Source organism: Hemibagrus wyckioides, linkage group LG01 (genome assembly GCF_019097595.1).
Source record: "Hemibagrus wyckioides isolate EC202008001 linkage group LG01, SWU_Hwy_1.0, whole genome shotgun sequence".
Classification (NCBI taxonomy): Eukaryota; Metazoa; Chordata; class Actinopteri; order Siluriformes; family Bagridae; genus Hemibagrus; species Hemibagrus wyckioides.
In genome coordinates, this window is record NC_080710.1 from 22,195,796 (window position 1) to 22,218,175 (window position 22,380).

At 37.4% G+C, this 22,380-nt stretch overlaps 2 protein-coding genes and 2 non-coding genes across 4 annotated transcripts; all 4 read right to left on the minus strand.

The window, feature by feature from the left end:
* Window positions 1-573: 573 nt before the first annotated feature.
* Window positions 574-655, minus strand: trnas-aga (transfer RNA serine (anticodon AGA)). Its single transcript has one exon. It is a non-coding gene; the product is annotated as a tRNA-Ser (tRNA).
* A 2,200-nt stretch (window positions 656-2,855) lies between these two features.
* Window positions 2,856-2,927, minus strand: trnae-cuc (transfer RNA glutamic acid (anticodon CUC)). Its single transcript has one exon. It is a non-coding gene; the product is annotated as a tRNA-Glu (tRNA).
* A 3,839-nt stretch (window positions 2,928-6,766) lies between these two features.
* cd83 (CD83 molecule) lies at window positions 6,767-9,854 on the minus strand. Its single transcript, XM_058393844.1, has 5 exons — window positions 9,727-9,854; window positions 9,502-9,632; window positions 8,464-8,698; window positions 7,856-7,962; window positions 6,767-7,688 (listed from the first exon to the last, which is right to left on the minus strand). The coding sequence occupies exons 1-5, from the start codon at window positions 9,770-9,772 to the stop codon at window positions 7,545-7,547; spliced, it is 663 nt and encodes a 220-aa protein (XP_058249827.1). The 5' UTR covers window positions 9,773-9,854; the 3' UTR covers window positions 6,767-7,544.
* Window positions 9,855-13,037: 3,183 nt separating this feature from the next.
* Window positions 13,038-22,307, minus strand: zgc:113232 (uncharacterized protein LOC541546 homolog). Its single transcript, XM_058387435.1, has 25 exons — window positions 22,161-22,307; window positions 20,871-20,961; window positions 20,120-20,188; window positions 19,338-19,528; window positions 19,203-19,256; window positions 19,035-19,088; window positions 18,881-18,934; window positions 18,744-18,797; window positions 18,499-18,552; window positions 18,062-18,115; window positions 17,871-17,924; window positions 17,713-17,766; window positions 17,568-17,612; window positions 17,157-17,210; window positions 17,000-17,053; window positions 16,730-16,783; window positions 16,030-16,101; window positions 15,848-15,883; window positions 15,577-15,621; window positions 15,422-15,454; window positions 15,061-15,207; window positions 14,543-14,719; window positions 14,286-14,376; window positions 14,102-14,179; window positions 13,038-13,912 (listed from the first exon to the last, which is right to left on the minus strand). The coding sequence occupies exons 1-25, from the start codon at window positions 22,305-22,307 to the stop codon at window positions 13,707-13,709; spliced, it is 2,022 nt and encodes a 673-aa protein (XP_058243418.1). The 3' UTR covers window positions 13,038-13,706.
* Window positions 22,308-22,380: the final 73 nt, after the last annotated feature.

Below are 22,380 nucleotides of genomic sequence, written 5' to 3' on the forward strand. Positions count from 1 at the left end.
TTTTGGACTTGTAAGTGTTACTGGTTGAAATATTCATTAAATATCCAATGTGCAGTTCTAACAGTTTAGTAATTTAACTTCAGGAAAAGATGTTCCAGAATAGAGCCAAACCGAGGGGATAATGAATACAAGATGACCTCTTAAATGACTCTATTGAGTCACTCGCTGAACCGAGCAGCCATGTTAGACGAATCGGAAAACACTAGGGAGCGCTGGAGAATGCTCCCATAATGCCTCGCTTATCGTGTGTTTATCTGTAACGTTTCTATAGTTACATGTATTGGAGAAATGCAGACGAGGTCTAACACTATCTATAACTAAACTGCTGGTCAAACTGTCTGTGTTGAGGATTGTCGATATAACAAAGTTACTGTGTGGTAAGAATGTGTAATCGTTGCATCAGTGCAAACTGAAAAGGGCAGTTCTGTGCTTGTGGCCTTTTTCACTCGTTAGGAATGCTACTTTATCAAGTCCGGTTTTATTTTGAGCTCAGGTCGTGCTTTCACTGCAATCTCTATGTGGGTTGCTGGAACTGCTCATAAAACCAGGAACGGATATTTTGCAAAACGATGACGTTGTCGGCAGGATTCGAACCTGCGCGGGGAGACCCCAATGGATTTCTAGTCCATCGCCTTAACCACTCGGCCACGACAACACGGAAAAAGTACATTTAGAATGAACCAGATGTTTTAATTAAACTAATTATTAATTAATCTTTATTTTGTCAATCAATATTGTCTTAGCTCCAGAGTTCATTCCAGGAATATGGGCGCGAGACGGTCACAAAACCTGGACAGGATGAAGGATCGTACGGTGGCCCAGAAGAGCGCGTTACCGAAAATAAATCTTTTTAAAAATAGTTATTTCTCGTAAACTCTAGAGCAATAGACTTTAAGTAAAAGCTAAATAAAATCAAGTCAACATTTAAAAGAATGGAGTCAACTTTATAAAAAAAGCAAGAATAAAATAAGAGCGCTAGCTTTATGGGAAAAGTTGCAAGCTAAACGCTTAAGCTAACTCGCGAGACACCATAGGACCGCGATTGGTAAATAGTAAATGTTAATAACAAACTTGGCCGCCATTATCCCCGGAAATAGTATCGGAGCTATTGACCTGATTGTTATAATTTTCAATAAATTGGATTATTGACTGACTACAGCTGTCAGGCAAATACAGTGCCTTGCAAAACGTAAATGTATTTTATTGTCATTTTATTTGATAGACCAACACGAAGTGGAACATAATTGTAACGTGGAAGGAAAATGATAAATGGAGTTAAAATCTTTTTTTTACAATTAAAATATCTGAAAAGTGTGGCGTGTGTTTGTATTCAGCCCATCTGAGTCAATACTTTGTAAAACCACCTTTTACTGCAATTACGGTTGCAAATCGTTTGGAGTATGTCTCTACTACCAGCTTTGCCCATCTGGAAAGTGAATTTTTTGCACATTCTTTGCAAAATAGCTCAAACTCAGTCAGATTGGATGGAGAGTGTCAGTGAACAGCATTTTTCAATTCTTGCCACAGATTCTCAATTGGATTTAGGTCTGGACTTTGACTGGGCCATTCTAACACATGAATATGCTTTGATCTAAACCATTCCATTGTAGCTCTGGCTGTATGTTTAGAGTCGTTGTCCTGATGGAAGGTGAACCTACATCCCAGTCTCAGGTCTTTTGCAGACTTTGTATTTGGCTCCATCCATCTTCCCATCAACGCTGACCAGCTTCCTTGTCCCTGCTGAACAAAAGCATCCCCACATGTTTCACGGTGGGGATGGTGTGTTCAGGGTGATGTGCAGTGTTCGTATTCCGTCACACATAGAGTTTTGCATTTAGGCCAAAACATTCAATTTTGATTTCATCTACCTTCTTTCACGTTTGCTGTGTCCCCTATATGGCTTGTTGCAAACTGCAAACAGGACTTCTTATGGCTTTCTTTCAACAATGGCTTTCTTCTTTGCCACGCTTCCATAAAGATTTGTTTGACTAATAGTTGTCCTGTGGACAGATTCTCCCACCTGAGCTGTGGATCTTTGCAGCTCTTCCAGAGTTACCATGGCCTCTTGGCAGCTTATCCGATTAATGCTCTCCTTGACTGGCCTGTCACTTTAGGTGGATGGCCATGTCTTGGAAGGTTTGCAGTTGTGTCAACCTCTTTCCATTTTTGGATGATAGATTGAACAGGGCTCGGTGAAATGTTCAAAGCTTGGGATATTTTTTTATAACTTAACCCTGCTTTAAACTTCTCCACAACTTTATCCCTGTCCTGTCTGGTGTGTTCCTCGGGTTCCTTGTGTTACACACAGACTCTAGATTTACTAAATAGACTCTAGATTTACTACTAGATTTACTAATTAGGTGACTGAAGGAAATTGGAACCACTGGATTTTAATTAGGGGCATCAGAGTAAAGCGGCCTGAATACAAATGCATGCCACACTTTTCAGATTTTTATTTGTAAAGATTTTGAAAACCATTTATCATTTTCTTTTCACTTCAGAATTATGTGTCACTTTGTGAATTTATGTCTATCACATAAAATCCCAATAAAATACATTTACATTTGTGGCTGTAACATGGCAAAATGTGGATATTTTCTGCGGCTTGGTATCAGTCAATTAATACATTTACTGCCACCTACTGGAAGTTTTAAGTTTCTTATTTAGAGTATAATTCTATATACATAATATATGTAAGTCGTATGGTTCCTAACCTATTTTTGCGCTCATGCTCTGTCCATTATAATGGAAAGGATGGACCCTCGAGCATTTATATTCTTTACATTACCAATAAAGTACATGTTAGGAAACAAAAACAACTATTATTAACTACTAACCTCATACAAAAGCGGTAGTTCCCTGACCGGGAATCGAACCCGGGCCGCGGCGGTGAGAGCGCCGAATCCTAACCACTAGACCACCAGGGATCTATACAAAAGCTCCACAGCAGATGATTATGATCGTCCATTTATCTAATTATTTACAAATTATAAATATTTGTAGTTCTGTGCTGTTTTTGATCATGCATGACATACGCAGCACCGCTGGCTGGTTATGTAATCCGCATCAATGCACGGTCGCGGGCTCGTGGCTGCACATTTATTTCTGAAGAATTACAGCGTTGTAAGCGAACATCGCCGTACGCGAAAAGCTCACAAAACGTACAGGTAATGTGCAATTTACAAAGATGATGGTTCAAATACATTTCCTCTCAACGTCATATTTCTGTGTTGTGCACACCGTGCCCAATTAAAAATAGGTGTATGACGCCCCTATATAAAATATAAAAACATCACATCATAATTACAAGTTTTTAATTATAATAATAAAATAAAATAGTTTATTTGTTTTCATCCGCGACACTCTCCTTTATACTTTAGCACATGGCTGAAGTGGCACCATGTCACCGGTACGTGGCGACATTTATTGATTAATCCAACATGAGCACTAACATAGGGAAATTGCATCCTGATCCAAGACTACTGTTGAATCTTATGCCAGTTACGTAAATACATATAACAGAGCAATATGAATTAAGATGTTGGATTTTTCAGGTGCACTTTCATACTGTAAATCTCCCATTCTGCCACATCCCAGGTTCTACTAGTTTCTGATCTGATGATGGGAAGACCAACTGAACTGCTGGTCATCCCAGGTGACTCATCCCCTAGCCAGGATCTGGTGATATCACTCCCTTTCGGCCACAGCTCGCAACCTTGGGGTAATCATGGACAATCAACTCTCCTTTTCCATCCATATTGCTAATGTGGCACACTCATGTCGGTTTCTTATGTATAACATCAGAAGGATTCAACCATTTTTATCCACACAGGCTACTCATGTGCTTGTTCAGTCTATTGTCATTTCGACACTGGACTACTGCAACTCTCTGCTGGCAGGTCTACCTCTGAATGCAATTCATCCACTGCAAATCATTCATAATTGCGACTTGTTTTCAACCTGCCTAAGTTCTCCCACACCACCCCACTGCTGCGTTCCCTCCACTGGCTTCCGGGAGCTGCACGCATCAGATTCAAAACACTGATGCTTGCCTACAAAGCTAAAAATAGACCAGCACCTTCTTACCTTAAAGATCATGTTACTCCTCACACTGCAACACGCTCCCTCAGATCTATTAGCACTGCTCGACTGGTCCTATCATCTCTCAGGGCTTCCCCTTGATGTCCAAAAAGCTGAGACACTGGCTGTCTTCAGACAACAGATGAACACTTACCTCTTTTTGAAACACTTAAACTAGCTCTTATTTTCCTTGTTTGTTTTATTGTTATGTATAGGCCAGTTGGTCCGCACAACAACTTGGCACAGGTTTTACTTCCTGACACAATCATTCTTATCTGGGCTTGGGACAAGCACTGCATTCAGTGGCTTGGTATTTTAGGCATTGGCTGGGAATTTGAACCCGGGCCTTCCACATGGCAGATGAGAAACCTACCACTGATCCACCAATGCCATTTCATGCATTGTTGTATGTATTAAAAAAAAATAACTCCCACAGTTTTTAGGCTGATGGTATCTTAAGTCTGTGACCTACTGAACCAGTGTCAATGTATTCATTTATAAAGACTTTTTTTGAGACAATTTTTGCATTGCGACATGGTGGACATACACTATATTGCCAAAAGTATTCGCTCACCTGCCTTGACTCGCATATGAACTTAAGTGACATCCCATTCCTAATCCATAGGGTTCAATATGACGTCGGTCCACCCTTTGCAGCTATAACAGCTTCAACTCTTCTGGGAAGGCTGTCCACAAGGTTTAGGAGTGTGTTTATGGGAATGTTTGACCATTCTTCCAGAAGCGCATTTGTGAAGCTCTCTGCGGACTGTTCTTGAGCTAATTTGAAGGCCACATGAAGTTTGGAGGTCTGTAGCGATTGACTCTGCAGAAAGTTGGCGATCTCTTCGCACTATGCGCCTCAGCATCCGCTGACCCCGCTGACCTCCGTCAGTTTACGTGGCCTACCACTTTGTGGCTGAGTTGCTGTCGTTCCCAAACACTTCCACGTCCTTATAATACAGCTGACAGTTGACTGTGGAATATTTAGGAGTGAGGAAATTTCACGACTGGATTTGTTGCACAGGTGGCATCCTATCACAGTTCCACGCTGGAATTCACTGAGTTCCTGAGAGCGACCCATTCTTTCACAAATGTTTGTAAAAACAGTCTGCATGCCTAGGTGCTTGATTTTATACACCTGTGGCCATGGAAGTGATTGGAACACCTGATTCTGATTATTTGGATGGGTGAGCGAATACTTTTGGCAATATAGTGTAGTTATTAGAAGATTTGTGGCTATTGAAGGGATGTACATGGTCAGTAACAATACTTAAACAGGCTGTAGCATTTAAAGAATGAATGGTATTAACCGGCCCGAAGTGTGTCACGGAAACATTCCCCACACCATTATAACACCACCACCAGCCTGGACTGTTGACACACGGCAGGTTGGGTTCATGTATTCGTACTGTTGTTGCCAAATTCTGATTCTACCATTTGTGTCTCAACAGAAATCGAGATACATCAGACCAGTCTATGCTTTCCCACCTGTTTCCATTTTGGCTGTCTAGTTTTGTCTGTGCCCACTGCAGCCTTTCTCATGTGTAGAAATGCTGCTCACTGTATATATTTTTTTCTTTATTGCTTCATTTTTAGTAAACTCTAGAGATTGTGCATTAAAATCCCAGGGGAGCCACAGTTTTAGAAATACTCAAACTGGACCATCCGTCACCAACTTTATGCCACGGTCCAAATCACTGAGATCAGATTTTTCACTCACTCAGAGGGTTGATGTGAATCTTACCCAAATTGCTGGCCCATATCTGCATGATTTTATGCACTGCACTGCTGCCACATGATTGGCTGATTAGATAATTGCAAAAATGAGTAGGTGTTCATTTGTTCAGTGATTACCAAATGACGTGTTCAATCTGACACAAAATGTATGACAGATACAGTATTACTACTGGCAGGAAATCTAGGAACGTATCCACAGACATAAGAGTTCAGTGGATATTGTTCTGAGGTTTACCAAATCATTAAGTCAGAAAAAGTGAGCCACAAACTTCCACAGCAGTCTGTATGGAAGATGATATTGTTAAACAATACTGTACGTACAATTGGGCAACGGAGCAGATCATTTATGAGAAACCAGCCATGGAATTAATCTAAAATATTCAAAAGAAGTGTGTAAAAAGAAATGAAAATAAATCCTACATGCTGATTTGGATTCTAAAGAGGTTGAGAGAAACATGAAATCACCAGTTTAGGGTTCAGATGTCCTTAGCTAAGATACAAAAAAATAAAAAAATAAATAATGACACTTAGAAGTGTTTCTTCTGAGAAGTGCTGCAAAACCTATAAACCAAACATATTCCCTGCAAGCCAGTCAATTCTGTATTTGTTTGCTTTAGCCATGGAAGAAAGTGCATCAGCTTCATCATAACATATGGATCTGGGTGTCTCTCAAATTGCAAAACAGTGCTTAAGCAAACTAATAATGCCAAGTGCATATTTGTACTAATGGAACCTGGCTAGAAAACATATTTAATCACACACATTCAATGTGGTACTGCTTCTTATATTAAACAGATCAGCAGTCTGTCTTGTTGCTGGTTGTTCATGAGCCTAAAACTATATCTGTTAATCTTAATTTGCGGGGAATGTAGTTCTATTAAAACCAGATAGGCCTAGTTGTATTTTAAAGCTGAGTGTCCAGACTGAAAGACTTAAAACTGATGATTAGAGTAGTAATGGTAAAGTGGTGTTTATTTATATGAATCATGCCATTATATCTGAAATTATCAGCACTGACTGAAACAGAAAAATCATAGCTTCACTATAGCTTTAACAGAACAAACAGGCTTTTGTTTTATAATAATAATAATAATAATAATAATAATTATTATTATTATTGTTATCATCATCAGCTCATTTAGCCATTAGTGCAAAATAGCCAACTACACAAAACGTTCTAAAACAAATTTACATGATTTTCAAATACAAAAAATAAGAACATATAAGGTATAAAAAATACAGTACTGAATGCACATAGTATAAAGCTAACTAACACATACTTACTTAGATAATTAAACAAACTTTGCAGTTATTTAATTGCTTACATCCTTTTCTCTAAGCAACCTGCCTAATGATCACTAAATATACATATGTAGTACCAGAGCATTAGCTTAGAATGATTAAGGCAGGGTACTCTTTGAAGTACTTATTTTTTAACCTTAAAGCAGTGCAAAGTATAAGGTGACTTTTTTGTTTAGCTTAGATGAAACATGGATGGTTGGTACAATACAGCAGGACCTTCATTCTCCTCCTTTCAACAGCACTGGAAGGAACAGCACTCTAGGAGGGACATCACTCTGGAAGGGACATCACGTGTCACACAGTCCAGTTCTGAACAATATCTACTTATTAGATAATGTTCACCTAGCACCATTTTTCTTTCATTATGTCCTCTTTGTCCTCCTCTATGTCTCTTAGTTTAGCACCAGACTATTAAGACTGTAGTGTCACACATACTCCTGGGGCAAAAGTGTGCATACAATTCCTTTTGATTCCATTTTAATGATAGTGTCCTTCATTTGATGGATTTTCTTTGAAGCTTCTTGTGAGAGCCTGCTTTTGTGGCTTCGTGATCCATTCTTTAGACATGTCTGAAGAAAAAGAAAACATTAAAATAACATTAATAGTCTGGAAGTCAATTGACATTGGCATGATAACATTCTTTGTATATTGTACGGGTATTGTGTGTCTTTTAAAACGTTTCATTTCTAAAAAAAAAAAACAACAACAGTAAAAAGGAGCAAAAAAGGTTACTTACATAACAAACATACAACATCAGCAGTGACACTATAAGTAAAATGATGGCTACTATTTCATAAATAGCATGCTGTTCTTTTGATGTTCCTTCATCCTCATTGAGACCATCTAAGGAAGACAAAACAAAGCTTTAGTTACAGTCACTCTTAGAACACTTTAGACACTCAACACTTTAGAGTTGCAGCAACACTACAACCAAAAAATGTTCCTCTACTGGGACAACCAGAGGACTATTAAGGCGTCTAAAATTTATTTTAGAATAATACTTCTACAGCCAGGTTGTGTAATTTAGGTTGTTTCTATACATTTTGTTTCTCATGTGTCAACTATTATCAGCTTATCAGCAAGGGCCCACAGTAGCTGCAAGCTTTTTTTTATTTAAAAAGATATAAAAGATAAAAGATATAGATAATTCAAGAGAATTGAATAGAGAAATTAAAAAAGTAATAATATTTGCACCTGTTGATGATAACCTGTAGCCATACAACCACAGATAAGACAGGGCATCCCTGCTGCAAATGGTTGGATGGTTACAGGTTTTCATTCCCATCCAGAAATGTAACATTGAAACCACACTGTAAGTGTGTATTTTCATGTCAATACACTCACCATAGACCCTGAGATGGACCTCTCCCTCCTGATTCTGATGACCAAGGGGAGCAGACAGAAAGCACTTGTATCTCCCAGCATCTTCCAACGTCACATTAGGCAAAATGAGGCTCTGTGAATCTTCTAACAGCTTCAAATCCCGCTCCACACCTTTATATTTTTGAACAGTGCTGTTATGATGTGTAAGCCTCTTCATCACCAGACCAGTTAAATGATGAGAGGGAGCCTCACTGACCTGAGAAATGAAATGCAATGGATGAAATCATTCAACTGGCCTATCATATCAGTAGGCCTATGTGATTACTTCATATCAAGCAAACAAACACAGATGAGGAATAAAACATTCTCTCTTATTTCTGTATAACTACCTTGTGCCAACACTCATTGCCTATTTTATCAAGTACACCATGTGTTTATATCAGGGGGTGCACAGGAGAGCAGAACTCTGAAACATTTCGTTTATCTTTGCCAAAGCTGACAAACCCAATTGTAGTCATGAACCAGTTCTTGTAGCAGACCCTCAGATGTTACAGCTATTCGACTCATTCATTCATTCATTCATTCATTCATTCATTCATTCACATTGTTTAGCTGAGGTCAGCCACAGACTAGCTACAGAGTTATTATCTCAGAATGGGGACAGTTTCACTAGCTTGCATAGACTTTTATTTTATTTTACCCTTTCATGTCTGATGACATCAGCAATAAAAACAGAATTTCTTAGGACAAATGGACAGAGAAATGTGTCAAATTTTAAAACAGCTGTGTCTCATCAGTTCAAAATCCTTACAAATTTTAGTAATAGTTCATGTAACAGACACATGAAGTACTATATTCAGAAATTGTTGAACTACAAAGTACACATTGGTGTAAATGTTAAAATGGCCAAGGTGGTAGGTACCAAATAAACTGGCCACATCTCTTTCTTAAAGCAATCCCACAATCCATACAGAGCCAAAAGCATCCACAAAATTCATAATGGACTACATTACACAGGACGAATTGTATTTGAGAAAGGAAGTGTCCAAGCAAACTTACCTTGTACCATATGACTGTCCGGTACTGGACTCCAGGCTTGGACGTGGCCAAGCAGCGCAAAAGTACATCTTCGCCGCAAATAGAGCGGGTCACACGATCCATACTGCCCTCATCACTTCTGACTCCTACACCTGCGTGTACATTTAGGACTAAATCAGAAATCTACAACACTACAACAACAACAGCCTCTAGTAAAGCGCGAGTAAAAAAGCCATGCAGTCTTACCAAAAGTGAGGAGCAGGATAAAGGACAAAGATTTAGTATAACTCATCGCTGTGACAGACACACGGACAGTGACAGAAACGCGTACAGAAGCGTTTATATCTTTACGAAACCAAAAGAGGGGAAATCCCTGTCACGTCATAGAGGACGTAGGTGAGTGGTATCTTTTCAAACACAGCACTTTTGTTGTGAACGATGATTGTCCGGGTATTGTTTACACTTGCGAGTTATAGTTATGGTGAGTAACAATCCTTGTTTATATCTATAAAAACACAGATAGAAGATTGTGATACGACCATATGTTGTGTTTGCTCGTTGAAATCTCCTCAAAACGCAGATATTTACGTTATACCCGGTTTGCCTCGCATAACTATCGGCGTCACTTACTTTCGTCATAGTTGACACGGTCGTTTTTAAGGAACTTCCTTTTCTGTAACACATTAAACGTGCCTAACCTAACAAAGTTTATTTTTATTTTTTGTTTTGTTTTTTTAGCAGCGCTTTAGATATCTAACGCTATCACAAATCCACCTAGCTTATCCTGTTGAGAATATCACGCTGCACGTGTCTGCGACAAACAAAATCACCCTTGTCCGCTTAACATAACAACATTAACTAAAGTAATTAGAGTTTATCGTCTACTAATAATAAACATTATATTACATTACTAAATATTTGTAAGTGTAATAAACACCGAAATCTTAAGCCTTGGAATCCCCGGCTCTGAGGGAAAAGTCTTCGGGAAAGCCCCCAGAAAAAGCACACACGTGGGATTTACCCCTGACACACACACACCCAAGCAACTATTTACAATATTTTGACCACGTGTGTGTGCGTGTGTTGAAGTAGTAGTAGTAGCATCTTACCAATCTACTGTCAACAATACATGACCTAACTATATATAATACATGTACTCTTGATAAGAGTTGAATATGAATTTTTTAAATCATCTCTGATATTCATTCCCACACTTTGTGACTGTGGAAGATGGTTAAGGCGGTACCCCATGTGTAACGTTTGAACCCAGTAAATGGGAAATTCCTTGACCCCTAGGACAATTTCAAAGCTATTTAATAGATTATTGTTTTATTGTTTTATCTATCTTAGTGGTGCAAAAGGCACCTTTGTCCAGAGATGAAATTAGAAAGAAAATGAAAGGAATTATTATTAATAAATGTTGGCTTGCACACTGAGAGCAGTATGAGCAGTAATGATAATGGGTAAATCCTATGAAGACATTAAAAGGTGAAATATTGTATTCTTTCCATTTTTTTTTGCCTCTGTAGTGGCATGTGCATTGGTGTCAGAAACGACCATGAATTATCCCTGTCAAGAGGGATCACAAGTCCTAAAGTTGGAGAATGCCAACAGAGCCATAAATTGTGAACAAAGCTGGACAGCAGATTCTATTGTAAGTGTTACAGTTTCATTCATCATGTCTTCTTTTTTAATCACTGACTGATCACTGAGAAGCAACAGGTAATATTCAACCAAATGGTGAAAGCCATGCTTTATGTGATGTTATATTTCTCACAGCCCATAGGAAGCTTTATGTCTGGAAGTGTTGAGTGCCACAGCCCATGCATTACTGTGACTGACGGTGAAATTGTCATCAGTGGTTGTGTCAATGCCACACTAACTGTTATATGTAATCAGGTAAGTCTACACTTGGTCATAGCAATTTTTTTGTTACCATTAAATTCATGCATATTTCATTATATTTTAATCATTTTTGCAGGTACATGTGACTGAATTTCGAACACATTATCTAGGTACATATTATTTTTCCTGATCATTTTACTTGATTTTATAAGCTATTATAAAGCAAAAAGAGAAACAGGAATTTTATTGATTATTTTCATTTTATTTTCTTCAATATGACTTTTATTTTTAAAAATTTAGGTATTCAGAGCAATCCTTTACCACTACAGGATTACAAGAAAACAGACCGCCACCACTATGGTAAGGTACAATAACACATATAACATCAAGAGTTTATGTCTTAATGTCTAGCAAATTCTAGAAAATGTACACTAAAATAATGCAAATTAGAACATTTTAATTGATGGAAAAATAAGTAATTCTATTGTGGAAATGCGGCTTATACCTGTATACATAGACAACATATCTAGCATATCTGCTCTTGTGTCCCTTCTTCAGGTACCTGTGCCTGTGTCATGCTCCTGCTGCTAATATTTGTAGGATTCTCCATCCAGCATTGCATATCTCATCAATGTACAGTCAGAAACACTGGGCCAAATCAGATTTAACAGACAATTATATCTTAAAATATAAAAAAATATATTATTATTTATAGTTCATATTTTTAATTTTTCAACACAAAAAATGATATGATATTACATAAATATATATTTAAATTATATAATATATATAAAAAGATACTGGAACCATTCTCTACATCACTTATCCTAGTGGGATGGAGATAATCTGGAGCTTATCCTAGAAGACTTGTAGAACAATGCAGGGTTCGTCCTGGACAGAATGCCAGTTTTGCAGGGCATTATCACACACACTTACACCCATTTACACACTACGGACAATTTAGACATACTAATCACCTTACAACGCATATGTTTGGACTCGGGGAGGAAACCAGAATACCCAGAGGAAACCCACAGGAAGATCTAATCTAATGCATTTTTCTCAAATGTTTTTTTTTTACTTCTCTGTGACAAGGGGTTTAAGAAGATGTGGTTGGTTTTGGAATGTTTTGAAAGAATGTATAAATATGTATTTACCAGTGGTGGGCCGTCAGGGCCAGCAAGGCCTTTTCTGCTGGCCTAAACAGACGTGATCTAAATCACCGACTTGCATTTTAATATTTTTAATATATTTTTCCACGAATATGTATTAAATTATTCCCAATAGTCTATTCCCTACATTTCATAGCTTTTCTCTTGGGTGCGCTGCTTCCAGTAGTGTATATTTATGATAAGATTATTTATCCAATCATATTTTTGTGTAGGCGCCCATAGCTTAAAATAAGTGGCAATGAAATTGTTACCTTAACCAATCAGATTTTGAGTTGGGGTCACTGGGGCCATCTAGCAGGCATACGATTACGTCAGCAATTTCCTGTCCTTTGATTGGATAATTGGAGTAGTCAGAAGCAGCGAACCGCACAAACTAAATAAAGTATATACAGTATATTTTAACTCACAATGGCTGACAGAGGAGAAGAAATCGATTTGGTATTTACATTTATGTTTACATTTTTGGCATTGGGCAGATGCTCTTATCCAGAGCAATGTACAAAGGTAAAGAAAATGGAATTTGTATTTACCTTCCACAACTAGTAGCAGTTGTATAACTGGGAAATAAACAAATTTCTTGTTTATGTTTTCATAAGTTTTAAATGCCTTTTTTATAACTTTTTCACATTTGTATCCAGAATGTTTCACTGCATATTTCTCTTTTGCACTAAACAAGTAACTACTACAAAAAATTTGTAAAAAAAAATTATGTTAACATATATCTTACCTTCCTTTGGAGTTGGGATGATGAGTATCTTTAAGTCTTCTTATTTCTCATATTCACATAGTTACTAAATAAGTTGGGACTAAATTTTGAAAAAGTCACACGTTTATCTTGAACAAAGATATTTAGGAAAACAGTACATGTACATAAGATGTATTACAATATTATTTACATGTCTTCTTTATTTTCAGTGGAACCACAGCATCTCTGACACTGAAAACATCTTCAGATTTATCCTCCACTTAATAAGGCACAAGGCATTTTGAACATTCTGAGTTTATACACTTAAATGCATTTATTGTCATTTGTCTGTCTTTCCTTTAGAGAAGAGTCAGATTGTTAAAATGAAAACGATCAAATTCTCAGGAAAGTTTGGCTCAGCTTTCTCTCCCCTGTGTTATGTTTTCCATAATGTGCTCTTGACCACTGCTTGGTTACGTTATTATTGTGGAGCAGACTGAATGCTAAAAATCAGTTGCTTTTGCTTAAATCCCAGAATTTTGAGGGCCCTTTACTAGTCCTTGCTCTTTGCGCACAACAGGTGCATAAATGCTACAGTCCCGTGCCTCACACACTCCTGGTACACCTGGAATACCAGCCATGCCTGGCTGACCCACAGGACCTGGGAACCCACGAGGCCCTGGAGGTCCCTCAAGTCCATTTCTAGCCACTCCTGGATGACCTGGTAACCCTATATGTGGGAAATCAGTGAAGTTTTTTGAAATGAGCTTCAAGTGTGCCATTATTTTTTCTTAAAGCTTCACACTGATGTCTTGTATAGAATAATGTACTGTGGATTCTTGCTACATGAGGAATGGTCTATATAGATATTTAAATGTTAAAGTGCTTTAAAGTAAAACAGCATTAAGGTACATTTTACCTCTGAGGCCTTGGTGACCATCTTGCCCAGGAAGTCCTTGGCCAGGGTCACCTTGCTGTCCTTTTTGACCTTTTGTTCCTATAAGAGTTAAATTAGAGATTTAAAAAAAAAGATTTTAGTTAATTTAGTTTATTTAATCCCCATCTGGTCATTGCATTGATCATCATTCTTTTGTATGCTGTACCTCTGTCACCCTGTGCTCCTTTTTGTCCTTCTACACCTGTTGCACCTCTAGGCCCTCTGGCTCCTTTAGCTCCAACCTTGCCATGTTTTCCCTGAACAAATCAATCCAAAACACACACACACACACGAATACCCACACACCCAACATAGAAAAAAAAACCCAACTTGTTACCTACTCCAAAGCAAATCTCTTTTACTTAAATACTCTCTAAAACACGTCTTTCATAGTAATGGACACTGGTTTGTTTTGTAACTCACAGCTTTGCCTGGATTACCGGGAGGCCCTTGGAGTCCAGGTGGTCCAATTAGGGTGCGGTTATTGATAGGACAGCCTTGTGAACACTTAGCTCGAATAGAGGAGGCATACTGAGAGATTTGGGCAGTGACCACACCTCGACACAGCTGAAGAACTTGCTCATCTGTCAGACTAGGACCCTGCAATTTGCAAAATGTAACAAAAACTTGCAACTATCCAGTGTTGAATACATATTTCTGCTGCTTTGTTTCATTAACTAATGTTAAAAGAGCATGAAATAAAATCGGAAACACAGTTGAATGACTTTTAGGTCATTCTTTATCCAGCATGTGAGATAGAAGATGGTTTGGGTGCCAAAGTCAGATTAACTGTATATTTTGTTCTTAAAACAGTAGACACATTTTGATGGATTTAATCTAGTGTGTACAGTACTTTTATAAATTTGTAAAGTACTTTTATAAACTTTTATAAATATGAAGATCACAGATGAATACAGATGAGGCAAATTTGTGGTACATACAGGTTCACCTGGGTTTCCTTTTGGTCCACTGCGTCCTTTCACACCCACATCCCCAGCAGGACCTGTGTCACCTCTGGAGCCGGGGACACCTGGAGGTCCCACTCGACCAATAGGTCCAACAGGGCCAACATAGCCTTTCTGTCCTTGCTGCATAAAAACAGAAAAAAATTATGTATTAATACAGTAGGTGTGTAGGTTTTGAAAGCTTTCACAGGAAGTGGCTAATGTTTATAACAAGGTATTGAAACAAGCTTTTAACTATTCAAATTTAAAAATGGATTATAGGTCTGCTGTTTTTAGATTGAGATAAAAACCTTAAAAATGTGAATAACCCAAAAAATACAGTGCTTAAACAACAAACCTGCCCCTTGTCACCACGAAAGCCTGAACTTCCCTGTATGGAAACATTGAGAAAGGAAGTACTGGGTAAAAAAAAAAACCTCCTATGTGTATGTGGAAACAAGAAGAGAAATGACGCAAATTTAAACAGATAAAAACAAATGTCATCTTGTTCACCTTTTCTCCCTTAATGCCTTTCATGCCCTTTCTTCCTACTTCACCCTATATGGAAAAAAACATTACGGAGGTGAAGATTAACGTCACTGGATTTGTGTCCTTGATATCATGCGATTTTTAAATTTTTAAAAAAATATCTCATGCCCATAACACAATCAGAGAAGAGGAAGTGGATGTTTATTGGGTGCCCAGTACACTTAAAATCCATGACTGTACATACTGAACCTTTATTCAAAAATTCATATGGGTGAAAGCAATTTAGTTAAGTTACCTTTATGCCATCTGCTCCAGTTTCTCCTTTAGCACCCTACAAAGTAGAGACAGTTAATATAATAAATTGTGATGAAGGTATTTGAATGGGTAAATTATATTTCCTTTTTAAGAAGAAATGTTAAAACAGTTATTTTCAGTTCACTGGTTATTTCTTTAGGGCATGTTGGGCAACATCCTTACAGTTGGACCTTTCAGGCCTTTTGAGCCTAGTTTTCCTGGAATCCCTGAATCACCTCTTTCCCCTTGTGGACCCTGAGGCAAATCAGAGTAATATTAAAAAAGAAAAAAAAAAGAAAGAAAAAACACGGATTATGAGATTAGTGTTTAACCACTGAAAAATCATAAATTCTAATCATATTTATTATTATATAATTTATGAAATTATTTATAAAAACAAATAGTAATAAATAACTAAGAATAATCATGTTGTACAATGTCAAACTTCATCCTAACTTTTTGTTATTTGTTTTACATTTACATAAAATATTCTGCTAAACCTTATTTTAAAAAAGCACCCTATTCTAATGCTAAGTTGTAAGTTGTAAAAACATAGAGACTACTAGTAGTTTCACTTTCAGTGACACTTCCACTTTTAGAAGGGAAAGTACCAAGAATGACTGGTGTCTGATGACGCCCACACAAAAGTCACACATGATTAACATGTGACACCATTAGCTTTTTTTCAGCTCTGACTAAAATGAACTTCTGTTTTCCTATTAGACTAAACTTACTGTCAGATTATTATCAGGAAAATGAGAAAGTTAGGCAAATACTGACACATCAAAAGACATATTAAGAAAATTACACAAATGATAACTATTACAATTCCCTCTCAAAATGTTTTGCTTGTTCTGTTTTGAATATAGCATGAATCACCTACCCCAGCCCCCACTCTCCCGGGATGTCCCCTCTGTCCAACTTCCCCTTTAAAACCCTTTAAAAAGAAAGAAAGTGAGAGAAATGAATCATTTCTGTTTAAGGTCTAATAATAAACAAATCTTGAGCAGAGGTTCAGACAACTGTGTACAACATTTCACAATAATCAGAGTCAGAGTTCAACTTAAATTGAAAAAAAAATTGAAATAAAAAGTGAAATAAAAAATAAATCAAAGAAAATTTAGCATTTTAAAATGTTACTTTTGAATTTTACCTTTGGTCCAATTTGCCCGGGTGGCCCTTCAATTCCTGGAACTCCCAATGGACCCTGTGGAAAATTATATTATAACATTATATATAGTATATTATAATGATACTATATATCAAGTGTTGAATGATAAAATTCCCAGATGCAGCAAGGTGAAACTTACATCGTCTCCAGGCTCTCCATCACTTCCTGGTAACCCACTACTTCCGTCATCACCCTGAACAGGAAGGAAAAAGGCATGCTTCTTGAAGTAATGCAAAGTGATAATGTAATGACTATGAAAGAATTACTCAGATTACTGACTTCCGTTTAAGATGTCTGATGTGAACATTAGTGCAATTAGTGAATTTTGAGTTAAAAGCTGAAATGTTTGGGGAAAGTACTAAGCACATGTTCAATATTGAATTTGAGATTTTTCTAATGTAAAATACATCAAAGCATATACACAAATGCATATAAGCATCGATTATATGTAGTCTTAGACCATCAATATTTCCAGGTAAAGTAATAATTTGTAGGTCAACTCATTAGGCCATCTTGACAGAAGGTCTTTATTACAGTGAGTGAAGCTTACCTTTGGCCCTGGCACTCCAATGCCTCCTGGTATACCAGGATACCCCTGAAAAATACACATAACAGGTATGTGCCATATTAGAAATAAGTTGTATTTTGGTGCAGTTTATTGGTGCAGAGATTACAAGAAAAGACATGAATCTCACAGTGTAACCCTGTTCTCCAACATCCCCAGAAAAACCAGGTGCTCCGGTCTGACCCTATGAGCAAAAGAGACAAATGTTATTTATATTAAATAATAAAGTTTGAAAGGAGCCTACCATGTCATGTGATTGTGTATAAAACTGTGTCTGTGTGAGTTTACCTTTCGTCCCTGTCGCCCCTGAGGCCCCTGCTTCCCCTGTTTTCCAGTTGATCCCTAAAAACAGAGACAGTTTATCTTAATGAGGTTTGCAATGTGTCACAATATGACGACTGAGTGTTACCCATAACATCTTCCTAACATAGTCTTTATATCATTATACACTGAAAAAAATTGGATTTAATCTGATTTACCTTAGTACCTTTACTTCCCATAGTTCCTGGTCTGCCAATTGGACCGACTGAGCCCTGAAATAAAAAAACAGAGTTTTATGTCAGAGGTCTAAGTCAGAACATTTGTTTTCAGCCAAGATTTCAGTCATGTTTGTGTAGGATGTAGCACATTTTCTTTTTAAATAAAAAATTTAACAACATACTTGTGTAATCACTAAAAAACCTATGCCATGTTAATGGTGCTGTAATGCTTTCTTTTGAATGTGTGAAGAAACAGTTACAAGTTTATAAGTAGGGAAAAAAACAAACAAAGAAACAACAATAAAAAAAAACGAATGTCAGGCTCATGCTAATAAGGAATGGGCAATAGTGTCAGGAGAATAAACAAAGTGTGTTTACACACATTGTCTGTGAGACTTTCTAAGCATTCTTAGGCAAGCAAAAGTCAGTTTACTTACAATCTCTCCTGGGAGCCCAACTCCTCCACGAGGACCTTCCATCCCGATTTCACCCTACAAAACAAAAGTACCCTCAGTACTGAAAATTGCTTATAGCATTACAAGCGATCAGGCATCAACATGCCATTACACTTCCATGCTACAAATACATAAAAACAATATTAGTTTTATTTTGCATACTAACTATTTACTGTTGAACCTATTAAATCATTAATCTACTCAATCAAAAAATAAGAAGCATATACCTTTAATCCATGCTCTCCCCTCTCACCCGGGTCTCCAGGAAGCCCAGGTAAACCCTATAGAGCATGAATTAGAACAGCCTCAATAGACAATCCAAGAAAGAGTCATGCAGTATCTGTTAAATCCATCTTTCACTCACCATTGCACCAGAGAAACCAGATCCACCATCCTCTCCATCAGGTCCAGGATCACCCTATAGAGTGAGAAAAGGCAAGAAAGTGCAGTGATCCTATGAGCGAGGGGTCCAAATAATCCAGATATGAATATGATATTAGGAGATGATATGAGCTTACTTCAGGGCCTGGATCTCCTCCTCGTCCTCTAACCCCTTTGGTTCCTTTATAGCCCTGACAGCATGACATGAAGAAAATATGTTTTAAAAATTTAAACATTTTAGAAACACTGATATCCAGAGCATAATGATTAGAGTTTGATTTCTGAGCAAACTCTAAAGCTCTTACCTCCCTGCCTTGAGCACCAGGGAATCCCTGTTTTCCTTGTGGCCCCACAGACCCCTGTTTAAAATGAGATATTAGCAAACTTTTCAAAACAACAGCATAGTTTACCAAAATTCTACCAATTGACTCTTGAGGTACCTTGGGACCAGGAAATCCAGCAAACCCAGGTTCTCCTGGTTCACAGTCACACTCAGTGGGTCCCTCCTCCCCCAGAACAGCATTCTCTCCATACGGGACCTGGGTGGTCAGAGTGGTCACCTCTTTGGCATAATCATATGACTCTGTGGTGCTGGCATACGGGTAGGTCTCCTCTGTGATCATGGTGACCCCTGGGGATTGTAGGAGTCATATGAAGGCATAGTCTACTCATCCTCATAGCTGTGTGTAGGACTGGGATGATAGTCCACTTGAAATGTATTGAAAAGAATTGGTGAGGCATTTCTTGACAAAAATGAGTGTGTTGTGACTGTGGTTGATTTTAACAATTTATTTTTTTTAAATTTATTTATTTATTTATTTTTTGCTGAAAGCCGAGTTGGTGTATATATGTGCTGTCAGGCTTGCACATCAGAAAGAATGATATAATAAGCAATGATGAGTAGGTGTTATAAATGTCTATAAAAGTGTGGGGAAAAAGGGGGCTTCCAAATGTCACGCAAATCTTTACATATTGAATGTGGTGAAGCTAATTATGTATGTTCTCCATGTTCATTTTCTATAACCTCATGATAAGCTTAAGAAAAAATAATTGTATTAGTCTTATCTATCTAAAGCTACATGGAGACAGAAGGTATTTATATTCTTTACAAATGAATGTATTTACCAGCTCAAATCACAAATATTGCTCCACCTTAAAATATTCTTGTTTAAAATTGTTTAAAAATGCATATTTATGCAGATTTCAGATGAAGTGAGCATACCATGCTGTAGGTCTCCAGACTCTTCTTCATACCCATTTATTATAGATCCTTCATATATATGGTCTTCACCTAATTAAAAAATGCTTTAGGTTAAATATTGAAGTTATATTATCATTTAGTGCAAACTAAATGCACATTACATTTCATAGTCTTAAAACATTTGTTGTTGCATCCTAGAAAAACCCTGTTACATGGTGATGTATTGCTCTGAAAATTTCAGGATTTTCCTGAACTGAAATATGTTTCACTTTTGTTTGTATCTGAACCACAAGTGAATACAGGAAACAACATCTGGCTAGCCCAAAGGTTGAAATGGAAGAAAATTGCAAGTAATGACTGCATTCTGAATGTGGTACAGGGAGTATACCAAAATTTTGAAAGCCAATTATAAACTAAATAGATTTTGGTTTCTGTCCTTCTTGCTACTATATGTACTATATGAAAAACTAGAAGAGTTTTAGACACCTTAAAGCAGATTGTTTTTTACCACCGTGTTTGTTACACTTGCTCCTTACACAACATTATCTTTCAGGAAGGTTGTTTTGTCAAGATTAAAAAGTAAAAATAAAAAACCCTGCAGTTTAGGTGAAATACAATTATGGTTTTTTAAAGTGTCAACGCATGCTATAAACAGAAAGACACAAAGTTTTCTTTGAGTTTTTTGACTGAATTCCGACACAGTAACATCTGACAGGCTTTTTCAGGATGACACACATTTGTTAGACAATTTTGAGAGTCTTTTTAACCTGACCTGAATGTGTAATGCCAGAGTAGTCTTCCTGGGCATTGGCGTGGAGGACACACAGCCAGAGGACAAGAGACACAAGAGACACAGACCCCACCTAACACCAATAACAGAATACATAAACTAGGATGTAATTAATAATTTGCTTTCCCGACATTGTTCGAATATGCTTTAGAGAGATTAGAAAACTACACTGGTTCTCTTATCTACTAGTTAACAAGTACCTTTGCTTTATCTGTTTTTAATTTATCGACCTGGATATTGAATTTACATCATTACTACTATACTGTATATTTTATGTGAGCTTACACTGTTGTATGTTGGATGTACATTCTTAACCTAATGAACCCCAGCAGTTCTCAACCTGCTCCTACATTCCAGGCCAAACAGTCCGTGGATTCAGTTTCTACACATTAATTCAGTCATGTGTATTTCACAGCATTTCACATTACAGTAAATAATTTGGCAAACATGAAACATAGCTGTGCAACAAAATACATAATCTCATTAAAATAATCAACCTCATTAAATACACATTGTTCAAAAAGATAATAGACATTATAGAAATGCGTTAAATATTAGTAAAATATTTAAAATGATTCTGAAAAAAATAAACCCCTCTTCTGATGATAATAATAAGTTAGGAATAAAGGGTGGAGCTTATGAATGACTCTCACTAGCCCTAAGGCTCTCTGGGGCAAAGCGGTGTAGCGTTGGATAGTGAGATCACTCCAACTCTCTAATCTAACCGTCAGTCTTTATCACATACATTGGACTGCTAGCTATCACACACAAAAGCCACACAGAAACGTTATAGAACACTTCAATTTTAAGCACCCAAAATAGAAAAATAAATGAATAACAAAATCTCCATAAGCAATTCCTGGAAACTTTATGACAAAACATTAACAAAATGTTCCGTTTTGAAATTCTACTCCTAATTGAAATCAAATCCCAAACAGCCATTCAGAACCTTGCCATTTGTATATTTCAGACATGTCCTGACTTGTGTCAAAGGAAGATCAATCCAAATCTGTTAGCAGATTCTCATGAACCATTAGTAGGAGACTTAAAAAAAAAGCAAACCCATGTTGATCATAACATTAATAACTCAAAATAATTCACAAAGTAACTAATCTTAAACAGTCAACAATTTTACAATTATATGAATATGAAGAGTTTACTACTCACCTTCACTCTGGAGCCTCCCATGGCCAATGGGCCTTCCTGATCTAGGATTCAATCTGGTGTGTAATTCCCACTGAAACCAGCCTCTCTCCCCAGGCACAGGCTTACCGTTTTGGGCTGTGTGAGAACACAGAGCTCTGTTCCGTGTATGGCCGATTTCTTCACAGCATTCTCCAACTTCATGCACAGTGTTGGACCTGCAGAGCTGAGAGAGCGCTGCAGTGCTGCAGAGACCTCACCAGGCTCTTCCACCATCCATCCTTTCCTCAGCTGGGTGACAAATACCTGAACCTTCCCCAAACACACATAAAGCCAGGCAAGACACTGA